Genomic DNA, 13979 nt, shown 5'->3' on the forward strand with positions numbered 1-13979 from the left:
CCGTCTCACCCTCGACCTCCCGCTGGAGTCAACTTTTTTTAAATGAAAGTTTAATTACACTTTTTTAGTTTGTTCAACATATATTACTCGTTAGAAACGGATCATTAATGACATTTTTTTGCTAAACATAGCGACACTAAAATGACTCCTTTTTTTTTTTTTGCATAACTTATTAAAATACTGTGGATCCACTACAGGTACGTTTTCCTCGACTGCATTAAAAAGTCTGTGATTCTGGATCTAAAAAGTGACTGAACCGACCAAACCGACTGCATTTATGAATTTATTAACCCTGTACGAACGTATCGAGGCTAAAAAATAAAAATAAAAAGGCAAATATATTTCAACCCTCATCTCGTCTCCCTCAACCACCAGCAGGAGAAACATGTGCAACACAAATCTGATCTGAAACCAGTCTTTTTGACATCAAGTTGAGGCTTCTAACGTCTTGAAAATAAAAATCATCGTAAAATCTCTACGTGGTTGTCGTGGTAACCGTGGTTGGTTCCACGGAACAGAAGTCCAGCTCAACTCTATGGCTTGTTTCCAAACGTGTGGTTATGGGTCGCAAGTCAGGGAGGGGGGGGAGGAGGGGGAGGAGGGGGAGATACACGAGGCACTCGGGGTCGTCTGAAAATGTGTCCTGATGTCAAGCGAGGTCACCGGCGTCCTGATGAGAGAGAAAAGGTTCCACTCGACCGTGCACGACTTCCAGTCACGTTAAAGGTAAAACAAGATGGAGTTCTGACATCGTTCGGCGTCGGCTCGTCCGCGACGTTCTCGGGGAAGGAGAAACCGAGTCGAACTCGAGGTCCGTGGAGAGGAAGTAAAAAATACTTGATTTGTCTCGGAGCGAGATGACGAGCAAACGCTAGCAGAGACTTGCATTGTTTTTTTTGTTAATGTATTGCTTTCCAGTTCAGGTGGAGTTCCGGGAGCGTTTGGGTTCCACTAAGATCCCGTTAAAAGCCTGAGGAGCAGAGAAGAAGCAACTGTACAGGGAGAGTCTTCAGGTCCAGGAGTGGCAGAAACAAAATGGTGGTCTCAGTCCGGGGTGGAGGGTCTAGGAGAGCTCGAAGCCCGTGTTCATGCTGATGGCGTAGCGCAGCTTGTCGCGCAGGATGCTCTTCTTGCTGTAGTTGGGCAGTTTGAGGAGGTTGAAGCACGTGGAGGACGTGGGCAGGCGGCCCCCCGGCTCCTTCTTACGGATGGTGAAGAAGCCCCTGAGGACGCTGCCCAGGGTGTCTCCCGTGTCCTGGGAACACAGGGAATCACCGTCAATAAACCACAGTGTGTCACGTGTAGTGCTTAGATTTCCTCAGGGGCCACTTTTTATCCAGTTTCTATAGTGAGGGGCCATTAAGCAAAAAACAATAATGGAGCGGAAAATATAAAATCAAGTAATAAAATCAAGCTAGATAGGATGGAACAGAACAGTGAGCAGAGAAGCAGATCGAGGGCACGAATGCTCCTCCCATGATGCAACACTAATAGACTCAGGGACTCATTCATTCCTCGTGCTATTAGATTGTTTAATTCTGAGTTTGGGGGCAGGAGTGAAGTGAAAAGATGATTCTATTCTAGGTTAATCTTTGTATCCTTTTTCCTTGAGTTATCTCCTTTTGATTTATGTTCTTTATATTTGCACTTATTTGCACTTTGTTCTTGTTCTGTTTTTATGCAACTTGCTGTGAACTGGAACCTAATTTCCTGAAGGAGATCTTTCAGATCGAATAATAAAATCTTTCCATCTATGAAACTATTATTATATTGTTTTTTATATAACTTTATTTTAACCTGATATGAAATCACTTTTTCTAGTTCATTAAATCTTACTAAGAGTCAATAAATACTCACAAAAGAGGACAAAAGAGTGGTAGTCAAGTCCTAAATCAAAAACCCTTGAGTCATATTAAGAGACTAGTAACAAATAAAATACAAATGTTTAGTTTCAACATGATCTTTAAGTTAAGGGCCACGTAAATACAGTCAAAGGTCCAAGTTATAAAATGGTTTAAACCGTTGTTCGGGGCCACAGCAAAGAAATCATTCACATTATATGCCAGGAACATTTTTATAATTATATAATTATATAATTTAACAATATTTTGTTGTGAACCTCACGAATCAAGGGTCAAACTCAAATCACAAGAGGGGCCAAAATCTTTCGTCGCAGGTCGAACAAAATCTTACATTTACTACTTCTTATTTTTACAAGTTAATATAATTCAAGTATAATACGTGTATTATATTTTAACCGTCTGTGTTCAATCTCTCTTCACTATCTTTGTGTTTGTCTCTGTTTGATTGTTGACTTACTTTACTTAATTTAGCTTATCGTAAACATGGATATCTTGACATATATTTTATCAACATGTACATTAAACTGGTTTAATTTAGAGAAAACCACCTGCGGGATCATAATATAAGTTTGACACGATATAAAGTGAGAAACTATTTAATTCAGATCACAACAAACATGTTGTCCCATCGTCAACACTTTTCAATCCGTTCATTCAATATTAGGTCATTACGCTAAAACAAAAACAAAACAAAAATCTCCTCAGCAGATAAAAATAAAAACAATAAAAACACCCTTATATGATGACAGTTAATGGAATAAAGAACGTCTTCATTAGGGCGACATGTACCTGATCGTCTGACACTTCCACGCAGCGGATAGAAAAGGGGGGTTTGAGGTAGGCGAATCCTAAAAGAGGAGGTCTTGAGCAGCTGGTAACAAACTGGAGGAGACAAAAGAAAACAGAGGTCAAGTAGAGGTCGTCACAATGACTGGGTGTCATGATAGTTGGACGGAGGTCTCACTTTAAGAAACATGGCTCTCTCTTCACTGGTGAAGTCGCTGGACAGGATGTCCCACAGCCAGATGATGACGCGGTGACTGCTGTGGAAACCTCCATAGTAGACGGTGTGTTTCCTGAACCAGAACAAAGTTAAGAGTTAATAAGTTAGTCTCATGTGTGTGTTTTGAAAGTTCGATAACAAGAACGAACGACCAGCATCCGTGAAGGTTCTGAAGAACGTACTTGAGGTCATCCAGGTCGATCTCAGCGTTGTCTCCCGCGATCAGGCGCTGAACCTCGGGCGTAGAAAACATGTGCAGCCACTCTGGGTTGATGATGCTGCGAAAGCCCCGGATGAACGCTGCCGTTTGCTCCTTGATTTGCGTGTGCATCCTGAAGTGCGCCATCAAGTGGATGTAGCTGATCCTGCAGGTGTTGACAACCAGAACTCAACTTCTTTTCTTTTTCCATTATGTGTAATGTTTAGACGCAGTTCAATTAATAATAATAACAAAAAAACACATAATTATTATTTAAATAAAACTTAAATACATTTTTATACACACAAAATAATAATATCTTAATAAATAAAACCAAATTATAATTTCATAAATATGTTATTATTTTATTTTAGACAGATTAAACTAATGTCAATCAAAATAATAATTATATATATATATATATATATATATATATATAATTATAATAATAAAAAAAATTAAAGAAATTAAACAGAGTAACACTTATTTAAAAGGAAAAACATACTTCGTAATTATGATTGTTTTCTTTTTATATGAAATTAATAATAATAATACATTAATTAACAAAACAGAATGAGATTAAGAATATTATATTTATTATCATTATTACTATTTGAGGTGGATTAAACACATTTGAATAATAATAATACAATTATAATAAATCATTAATAAACAAAACAGATTTTCGAAACTTAGTTAAAATAAAATAAAAACTTGTTTTCATTATTTTCATTTGTTTTATTTTAGACAGATTAGACACAATTTAATAATAATAATACATTAACAAATTAAACAGAATGAAATGTAATTTTCAATTCAATTCATTTTAAAAACGTACCTGTTTTCATGATTATTATTATTATTTTAGACATATTAGGCACCATTCAATAATAATATTTATAACTATAGTTTTTTATATGAAGAAAGTTTAATAATAACACAACAACAACATAAATTAGTGTAATTGTCTTCCATTATAATACATGAATAAATGAAACAGAAAGAAATTAAAAATAAAAGAGAACACATACTTGTTTTCATTGGTGACTGGCATCGTTTTCCCTCCAGGTATCAACTCATGACAGACCAGCTGTGACCAAACACAAAGTTAAGCGCACAGTTCAAAACACCCCAATAATGTTTCCACTCCTTACCTGACCCATGACATCTTCATCGTAAGACAACGTCAACCCCAGATCGCTGACGTCGCCGTCGTAGCGCTGCGATAGAACGCAAGAGGTCAGAGGTCATAAGAACTAGATATGAACGGGAACAGGTTCCACACCTTGATGGAAGTGAGGTTCTTGTAAAACTCGGAGTCCAGTGACGGCAGCTCGTCGATGGAGCTGTAGAAGGTGCTGTGGTGGTGACCCAGAACTTGACTGAGGAAGAAGGAGGCGAAAGGAACGTCCACCACGATCCCCTGAACGAAAAGAAATCGAAGTCAATAAAGTTAGAAAGATGATGTTGGGGAGAAACACGAACCTCGTAAATGGCTTTGCCGAGCATCTTCCCCACAAACTCAAACAGCTGCAGGTGGTTCTCGTGGATGTAGGACGTGGGTGAGGGGAAGAGGCGTTCGTTCCCACTGGTGGTCTGAGGAGACATGCGGCGGGTCAAAGATTGAAGTGATTGAAACACATTCCGTGATGATCACCTTGAACAGGTTGAGTGCAGGGTTGAACACTTTCTTAATAATCTCTTCCAGGAACTCTTTGAAGACGCCGTCCTGGTCGATGCCCGCCTCGTCCACGCCCAGGTCGTTCACAAACTTCACGCGGATCACTCCTTTGATGGAGTTGACGGGGAGGCGGCGCAGCTGGTCGTATCCGTCCTGAGGACACGGAAGCTCAAGCTGTGGCGCGGAACTTTTGAAACGAGGCGAGAACTTTGAGATACCTCCAGCATGCGAGAGCGGCGGATCGTGATGTGGGTGACATGAGGGGAGGCGGAGCTTGTCTCCACCAATCCCAGGTTCTCCTTTTCCTTTGTGACGATGTTCCGGAACAGCAGCACTCTCTGGAATCAGCAGGAAAACACGTCACAAGTGGACGATTTCAATGCTTACGTTTCCACGTCTATTCAATCGATATCAGATCGATTGTTATAGTTGTGTAGTAGAATCTAATGTTCAGGTCGTTCACTCACGTTCTTATGTGGGATGACATGAGGGATGTACTGCAGCAGCAGCTGAGCTCTTTTCTTGCCTTTTTCCAGCTCTTGGAACAACAGGCTCGGCTTCAAATCCCTGAAGGTTGAAACAATAAAATGAATCTTTCTCAGTGACGGGGAGCTTGGATTCAATACAGTGGTTGGATTTTAGATTTGATCTCACTTGCGGAGCCAGTGGTCGTCGGGGGTGAATTTCCGCCTGCAGTCTCGCTCATAAAGCACCATCAGCCATCCATGAACACTGTGGAAGAGCTCCAGCTTCTCCCCTTTAGCCATCTCTGCTGATGCAAACAATTCAGGATTGAAATAAAAGTAATCCTTTTTAAATATGATCTAGAAATAAATAAGGTTAAAGTCATTATTTTGTTTTAAATATTATCTAAAAAATAAATGTAATAGAAAACGGTATTTTGTTTTAATATGGATTTAGGAAAAACATTTAAAAGTTATTTTGAATATGATACATAATAAAATAAGTATTATGTTTTAAATATAATTAAGAAAATAAATAAAATCTAAGTAAATGTTTTCTTGAAATTATCTAGAAATAAATCCAATTAAGTACCGGTAAGTAAGTATTAATATGGTCTACAAAAAGAAGATGCGTTTTTCATCCAGCAGGGGGCAGACTTGTTTTTATTTATTTTTTGGATATTGCTCCGTGTAAGTCACGTCAAACTTGAGGTTTGCAGAGCAAATATGTCCCAAATATTGATAGAATATGAGCACATTAATTAAAAGGGTCTTCGATAAATAGATGGTAAGATAATTTCCACCCAATTATATTCTCTTAATGGAGAGTAAATAATAAAGCAATTATGGAAATTAAGAGATTCAGATCAAATATGGACGATTTTAGAAAACAATATAAATGTTTTGTGAGTGCACTTGACTTAGATCTCTGTTCCACATGGATTCATAATTTGTTGCCATAAATAAGGCTTGTTTGGAGTCTAAATTATTTAGAGAGTTGAGTACTTCCCAGAATAATCATCAAACAGAACAAACTTTACCAAAGAGGTGATGAGGTTTCATTTGTCCTGTACAGACTATAATCTATAATCTGATATATATCTGATCATCTTTTAGCACATTTCCAACAACATTAAAAGTAGCTTCTCACCAAGCAAAGGACATCAATTTGCCAGTAAACATGTTCTGTTGAAATGCCCTTGAGCAAGACATTAACCCAATGACCTTGCTGAAGAACATTTGCTGAATGAAACATCTTAATCAGTGACTATCTTACCTAAAATCCCGTCCCAAACCATTTTGTACACAAAGGTGTTGAGGAACGACGAGATGGTGATCAGTTCCTCTATCTTGAAGGACGTTTGCTCCTCGTAAACTTCAATGTCGTCCAGGATCCTGCAACAGAAAGGAAAGTGAGTCACAAAAGCAGCTCTTTAAAAACTCCTCACGCGTGTTGGGCGTTTACGTGATGAGGTGTCGGGAACAGTCGCAGAACAGCATCAGCATGGACAGAAGCTGCTTGGACTCTTCCGTGTCGTTGTTGAGGCATTCCATGAAGAGCTTGAGGCCTCCCTGAGGTCCCAGCTCACAGATGAATGCCCACAGTTTGGGCAGGAGGTCGTCCAGATGTGTCAGACCTAAGGAGAGAGAGAGAGAGATAGAGGGGTAAGACCACAGATCAGGTTCCGTCTGAACATACTTTAAAGATGGCTCACCTGTCAGAATCTGGAGCCGGATCTGCGTCAGCGTGGACAGAGCCGTCTGGTACAGCACACAGATGCTGCACACCTTCTGGACTTCGGCCGAGTCGACTCGCTTCCCCCCGACCGGCTTCAGGATGTTTCGTACAGAAGCAGACTTCTGAAACGCTCGCTTGAAGAGACCTGTCAGAGCCACACAAGTTAGTATCACAAGTTTAAAATCAACCCGTTATCTAGTCTCACTTTTAACTGGCAGATTGTTCTGGGACGTGCTGGGCTGCGGGGGGGAGAGAGTGGGATCCTGACTCTCTAGCTTCTTAGAGAGGACGTCGTTGAAGAGGGTCCGGATGATGGAAACCCCCCACAGATACTGGAGTTGTTTAGTCACCAGAGGCATCGACTCGTTCAGACTGCAACGGAAAGACAGAGACTAACACTAACACGTCCTCGTACACTAGAGGGCGTCTTTAACTCACCCGTAGTCGACAGTCTGGGAGAACCAGCCCAGGACCGGGTGCCAGTGGGTGAGGTTGGACTTCTTTTGAGAAACGTATCTCTGGCAGTAGCACAACATATCGGTGAGGTCACGCACAAAATGATTCGTCTCTTCCTCCAGGACTTTTTCACTCAGGAAGCCCAAGTGAATAAGATTTCCTGGAATGAAAGAAAATAGCAAATTATTTTGCATCTTGACAAAGAAAAGTCTGAGTCTATGTAAAATACCGAGCAAGCAGAGCGTGTGGCTTCCCTCCAGACACACACAGATGTCCGAACACTGTTCCTCGTGACTGAGAAACAGAATAAACTTTCGCAAAAGCTCATGAGTCTGGATTGACGTCATACACTGAAAAGACAAAAACATACATTAATAAGTTCGATCAAACAATTCAAAGTGTGTCCGAGCGGCAGACTCACCTCTGGAGTGAGAACATTGAGATGAGAAACTATAGCTGGAACGGACATGATGTGAATGAGGAACGACCTCAGCAAGTTGTCAGAGTAGTGAGCGGCAACAACTGGCCTGAAGAGTAAAACGAAAGAGTCATTATCGCCTCAGTAAAGAAGCAAAAAACTGACATTTCTCTTAAGAATGCATCATCATCGCAAACTAGGGTGAATAAAGATCTATCAATCTATTTATCTATCTATATCTACTTACTCAAATCATAAATAATATAATCATAAATATTAAACTGTTATTGCCTTGTTTTATTGTTATTACAATTATTACAAAAGAAAATTAGTAAAACTACCAAAGATAAGCAGACGAAACAGATGATGCAAAAATCTGCAAATTAAATGAGAAATGAGAAGAAATCCTCTTAACAAATCAAGAGTTATTGATGTGGGGCAGAGAACATTTCTGATAAGGTCTATCCATCCTTCAATTTATACATTTCCAGAATGGGTTTGTCCCCCGGGTCAGACCCATTGTCTTTATGTCCTCTTTACTGAACCTTATTAGTCATTTTCCTGATTGATACTAGTCAGTTGTGGTTTGTAAGGCTTTAGAAATGCACTCAAATCAATACATTACAAGTGCACTTGTTTTTTTTAAGAGTCATATAACTCACCTCAGAGACAAAGTGAAGATCGCCGTTAGTGTGCCTTTTGAGAGCGAAGGTTTCGAGCGAGCCAAGCCATTAGTCAGCAGGATCTGAAACAGATTACAACGACAATAAACTGGCAGCTCATCAAAATAAAATCAGGAGCGTAGTAATACAGAACCTGGAGCACAGAATAAAAGCCTTTCTGGTTGAGATGGCCCATAATATTCTCACATATCCTTGTTAAAGCAGGTCTTAGAGCTTCTCCTATAAAGAGAAAATCATTGTTAAACTATAATTCACATGAGAATAACGATCTTCAGCTGGTTTCGGACTCGCCTTTCCCTCTGACTATGCGCCATGTTGAGGTGTCGGTGAAGGTAACCAGCATTGAGAGGTACAAAGTGATCATCTTGTTGTCTTGAAGAATGTCTGGCTGTAAATTATAAAGTGGTATTTATGGATCAGTTTAGCTTGAACTGTATCAATAAATATTAGGGAAACAATATCAGAACCAACCTTTAACTTCTTAACTAACTGACAGCAGATCCACAATACGTCTTTTATCTGTTTCAACCAGGGAATAGTAAGATCTTTGGAGAGAGCCAGTGAAACATACCACACCTGAGGGTCAAAGATGGTAGAAATAATCAGATAAATATGAATAAATAAAATAAAAAATTATTTAATGCCTCAAGTTACTTACTTTAGGTTCATTTTCAGCCTCCATGCTGGCAAGGATTGCCCGACATAGTTTCTCAAACCTCTGAGGATCATAAAGAGAGGAATGGAAATTCAGGTGACGCTACTCTGACATATACACTCTGATCCACATCGAACACTTACCAGCTTATCTTCTGGATGATAAATGAACAACAATTTGCGAGCGATTTTGAATATTGAAAGTGCATTTCTTTTTGACGTTCCAGTTTCTTGAGTTTGAAAAAAGTCATCAACCTCTTTCCTGTTGACACAAATGAGCGGTTAAACATAAAATAAACCAAATGACAGAGTTTTTCTTTCTTCTTATACACACCTGAGCTGATGTTGGAGTCTGCAGCGACACAAGAACCTCCTCACCAGGGCTTGGATGAGGGTCGCTGCTCTTTCCTTCTCCTTGAGCCCCTTCCTTTCCTCTCTAGCCTGCCTGGCTTTGTCCAGGAACTCAGACTTTGAGCTCTGCGGTACTTTAAACATTTTCTCACCTAGAAAATACAATTATATGCCGCTTTAATACAGTAGATCATGTCATTCGATTTATCTGCCTGGACCTGCTAATCCTGAACATTTGTTTATCTCTCATCTTACATCTTTCTTGTTAGTTGTGAGGCGCAGGAGAAAAGTCTGGGCTTCGAGTTACTACCCCAGTTATCTTTTCACTTCTGAGCTCGACATCCATGTTGATATCAAGTCCACAGATTGACACAAGTCTCTTTAATAAGTCACATGTCCGTTTATACAGTCCGGTAACCTTTGATCCATTTACTTTCATCTTTAAAATGTGCTCAAGTACAAGTTTTCAAGCGAAGGAACAGATTAAAAACACAACAGCAGATACATTGTTTATATCGTCAGCCATGGACTTACCTGCCGTTTTCCCGGTTGGACACTTAGTCTGGTCCTATCACCTTGGCATTCATTTGGTTTTCTTTACGAATCCAAGTATAAAAGGCTATATTTATTGAAGGTTACCTCCCCATCCTGGACCGACACAATGCAGCTGCAGCTGGGATAGTTAGCACGCCGGGCTACTTCACCGCAACTCGCCTTTAGACTCGATTCCAACTGACTTGTCGCGTTTATTTATCGATATTTCCCACTATCGAACCATATAGAATGGTCTTTCGCCACTGACAGACTCAGAATATATGCGAAACAGACCGATTCAAATTGTAAACAATAAGAAAGGTTCCATATACACACTGCAGCCATTAATCCTCGGTGTTGCATTAAATGTGTCCGGGTAATGTTTTTCTCAACTAATACTTAACCAATACTAAAATATATACATTCAATTGGTAGTCAAAGTTTAACAAATATAAATAACGAAACTAAGAAGAAATGTTGTTTTTTTTTGTTAAGCATTTAGCTGGTTTTGATGAAGTATGTTGTCTGGGTGGAAGGGCTGCTATTCTTGACTATCAGCGGAACTACGCAGGTTTTAAAAATATATATATGTTCATCACATGAGCAGAATAATTTATTGTATATTTATATCTCTTGACATTCGTTCGTTGTTAATGTCTCCACCAGGAAATGTACAATCTCCGGTGTTTCAACAAAAATAGTGTGTACTGTCCCTTTAACGTTGACGTCATTCTTATGCCTGCGCAGCGGAAGGAAGAGGGTGTTAGCTGACTGACGTTAGCGAGCTACATTTACAAAGTCTGCTCTGGGTTCTATGGTAATAACTGCTTTATTTTATGCATCACCAAACTTCTTTTGGTTCACGTTTGGCTGACTTTGATGAAACCTTCTTCTTCGACGTCGTTGCCTCAGATAAATAAGTTGAGGCTAACTTATGAGGCTATTTCGTTAGCATCGGAAAACGCAAATTGAATTACTATCTATTCGATTAAATAGTCATGCTTTTCTCATTAAAAATGAATAATAACATAAATATATTAACTATTTTTATGTGAGGGAATGAAATGACACATTATTAAGCGACATGTTTTTCTTCAATGATGCTTCATCGCGATCAGACTTGTCTAGGACATCGACAATATATTTGATGTTTTGTTTAATGGAAATTTACTCATATTCGATATTTCCACAAAATTGCCAAAATTTGGCTTTTAAAATTGGTTTACGAATATAAGGAAGTAACACAAATGATCCCCCCTATATGGATAGATAATTTATGTGGATTTGACGTCACATTACTTGACGTCACATTACTTAATATAAGTGATTTTAAAATGATTAAAAAGTATATTCAATAGAATAAAACCTTCCTGTGTCCATTGTATGCCTTGGTGTGATTTTGAAAAGATGGAGACACACAATTCTGATGCTAAGAAAATCCATAATCAAGATATTATTGATCAAATATGTGTCTCTCATCTCTGTTTCCCAGGAAGAGATGTCGGGAGAGAGTGTGGTGAGCTCGGCAGTGCCGGCAGCTACAACCAGGACGACTTCTTTCAAAGGGTCCAGCCCGAGCTCCAAATATGTCAAGTTAAACGTCGGCGGGGCGTTGTACTACACCACGATGCAGACACTGACCAAGCAGGACACGATGCTGAAGGCAATGTTCAGCGGTAGAATGGAAGTTCTCACCGACAGTGAAGGTTTGTTTATTACCTTTCAGATAAAATATTAAATGATAATATTTTATTTACAGGTGCAGCACTTTAACATATCACTCGGCCAGCGCTAAATTGACATTTAAACCTTTTTAGAGTAATTTTTAATGCATGTTTACCTGTGAAATAAATAATGAAATACTTTTTTCCATTTCAGGGTGGATCCTGATCGATCGTTGTGGAAAACACTTTGGAACTATCTTGAACTACTTAAGAGATGGTGCCGTTCCTCTCCCGGACAGTCGGCGGGAAACGGAGGAGCTATTAGCCGAAGCCAAGTATTATCTGGTTCAGGGACTTGCTGATGAATGCACAGCTGCCTTGCAGGTAAAAAAAAGATATATATTACAGTAAATGTATTCCATAAGTTCCAATCTTTATACTATGACCTCACATATTTAGGGTCATTTTGGGATTTAATTTTTGGGGGGTATTTCATTCTTACTAGAAGTTGTAATTAATATCGGACATGGATGAGTACTGTGTGGTCTCATGGGGGCGCCATCGTCCCCCTCATGCCTCTCTTTAATGTCTAAATTAATCTTTTTTTGTAGAACAAAGAGACATACGAGCCACTTTGTAAAGTTCCTCTGATGACATCATCGAAGGAAGAGCAGAAGCTCATTGCGACCTCAAACAAGGTATTTTTTATTTCTCTACTTAACCTTGTCTGTTTCAAAATAAAAACCTACTGAGTCTTCTGTCGTTTACAGCCAACGGTTAAACTGCTGTACAACAGAAGCAACAACAAGTACTCGTACACCAGGTGAGTGTTGAGCTGCTTCAGCTGCGCTTGTAAAGCGGACGTGATTCTAATGGTGTGAACCGTTACTCAGCAACTCTGACGACAACATGCTGAAAAACATCGAGCTCTTTGACAAGCTGTCTCTACGCTTCAACGGGCGCGTGCTGTTCATCAAAGACGTGATCGGGGATGAGATCTGCTGCTGGTCCTTCTACGGCCAGGGCAGGAAGATCGCGGAGGTTTGCTGCACCTCCATCGTTTATGCCACAGAGAAGAAGCAGACCAAGGTAAATGAACTACGTCATATAAGGATTGTTTTTACATACATTTCAGGGGCCAGGAAAAAAAATGTCTAGGGCTTTTCCAGATTATTCATAGAAAACATAGAGTTGACCTTGTCAATGCTTTTATTAGGTTGAGTTCCCTGAGGCCAGGATCTACGAGGAGACCCTCAACATCCTCCTGTACGAGTCCCATGATGGCAGGGGTCCTGATAATGCTCTTCTAGAAGCGACAGGGGGCGCTGCTGGGAGATCCCACCACCTGGATGAAGACGACGAGCGCGAGCGGATCGATCGCGTTCGCAGGATTCACATCAAGAGGCCAGACGACCGCACACACCACCACCAGTGACCTTTCAACCACAGCCGTCTGACGCCGGACGGTTTTCACGCTCGTGCCTTACGACACCCAGCGCCTCTTTTTACTCCTTTCCTTCCTCCAGCTGTTTCAGGAGACGAGCATTCCTACTGCGTGTAGAGCTGCAGTGACGTGTCTTTATCGGTCGACTGTCTTGTCCACTAGATGTCAGAAGCTCTTCACTTTGGACACGTCAGCTTTAAACAAATCAGTGTTTGGATTTACAACTTGTTGATCCTCTGTTACATTCAGGAGGAGAAACAAATCAAATCATTGTTGCACAGGTTTTGCTTCTCCTCACTAGGGTGTGAAACACTACAGAGCCACATGGTGGCGCTGGTCTCCCCCCCATTAGTCAGGCTACTATAAAACCTGAAGTTATTAGAAACTAACTAACGTTTTAATCAAAAGGCAGATGGCACTTTTCTTAGTCATCTGCCGTATTTATCGTCACATTTACTCCCTCCACTCCACAAAACCATCACCGTTGAAAGAGGAAACCCGAGCTGCGACCACAGGTGTTGCATGTTCTCTGGCGATAGAATGATGAAATGAAGAGGTGTAACCAGAGCCGAGTGGTAGGAAGGGAATCCTGTAGACATGCGTGCAACAAGGAGCGAAATAAGAGCTGCCATACTCTACTGTCTTTGTCAAAGAATGTTGTTAACGGTGGAATTATCCAAGAATCACAGTCCTCTGATGTTCGTTGTACAGACGTATATGTATGTTTTATATTTATATATACTTTATCACGAATAAATTTCTACAAAGATCTGATACCGTTTTCTGTGTCGTTGTATAAAAGTATCTTACATATGGCTCCTTTAACTT

At 40.1% G+C, this 13979-nt stretch overlaps 2 protein-coding genes across 3 annotated transcripts; one reads left to right on the forward strand and one right to left on the reverse strand.

Annotated features, from left to right (window-relative positions):
• Nucleotides 1-270: 270 nt before the first annotated feature.
• Nucleotides 271-10391, reverse strand: ube3b (ubiquitin protein ligase E3B). 2 transcript variants are annotated; one of them, XM_087793445.1, is made up of 27 exons: nt 10044-10391; nt 9493-9661; nt 9303-9420; nt 9163-9222; nt 8976-9080; nt 8796-8892; nt 8638-8723; nt 8484-8566; nt 7825-7930; nt 7633-7753; nt 7386-7563; nt 7153-7319; nt 6925-7092; nt 6675-6846; nt 6486-6604; nt 5400-5514; nt 5213-5312; nt 4964-5083; nt 4722-4898; nt 4550-4660; nt 4350-4487; nt 4219-4284; nt 4096-4154; nt 3048-3230; nt 2827-2938; nt 2652-2744; nt 271-1255 (listed from the first exon to the last, which is right to left on the reverse strand). In XM_087793445.1, the coding sequence occupies exons 2-27, from the start codon at nt 9651-9653 to the stop codon at nt 1064-1066; spliced, it is 3207 nt and encodes a 1068-aa protein (XP_087649571.1). In that variant the 5' UTR covers nt 9654-9661; nt 10044-10391; the 3' UTR covers nt 271-1063. The 2 variants fall into 2 exon arrangements, with proteins under 2 accessions (XP_087649571.1, XP_087649563.1); XM_087793437.1 differs by having other exon boundaries at nt 5400-5517.
• Nucleotides 10392-10730: 339 nt separating this feature from the next.
• On the forward strand, nt 10731-13925 carry kctd10 (potassium channel tetramerization domain containing 10). The gene is made up of 7 exons (XM_087793464.1): nt 10731-10860; nt 11536-11749; nt 11922-12091; nt 12319-12405; nt 12478-12530; nt 12601-12796; nt 12924-13925. Exons 1-7 carry the CDS (start codon nt 10858-10860, stop codon nt 13140-13142), a joined length of 942 nt encoding a protein of 313 aa, XP_087649590.1. The 5' UTR covers nt 10731-10857; the 3' UTR covers nt 13143-13925.
• The last annotated feature ends 54 nt before the right edge of the window (nt 13926-13979 follow it).

Source organism: Callionymus lyra, chromosome 1 (assembly GCF_982586985.1).
Source record: "Callionymus lyra chromosome 1, fCalLyr1.hap1.1, whole genome shotgun sequence".
Lineage (NCBI taxonomy): Eukaryota > Metazoa > Chordata > Actinopteri > Syngnathiformes > Callionymidae > Callionymus > Callionymus lyra.

Excerpts from the sequence above, each read along its gene's own strand:
- kctd10 (XM_087793464.1), top strand. Across the intron at positions 11,750-11,921 it reads AGTTCTCACCGACAGTGAAG|GGTGGATCCTGATCGATCGT; the intron begins GTTTGTTTATTA and ends TTTCCATTTCAG. Across the intron at positions 12,406-12,477 it reads TCATTGCGACCTCAAACAAG|CCAACGGTTAAACTGCTGTA; the intron begins GTATTTTTTATT and ends TGTCGTTTACAG.
- ube3b (XM_087793437.1), bottom strand. The coding sequence starts at position 9,653 with ATGTTTAAAGTACCGCAGAGCTCAAAGTCTGAGTTCCTGGACAAAGCC. Across the intron at positions 9,223-9,302 it reads ATCATCCAGAAGATAAGCTG|AGGTTTGAGAAACTATGTCG; the intron begins GTAAGTGTTCGA and ends TATGATCCTCAG. Across the intron at positions 3,231-4,095 it reads CCAGTCACCAATGAAAACAA|GATCAGCTACATCCACTTGA; the intron begins GTATGTGTTCTC and ends CAACACCTGCAG.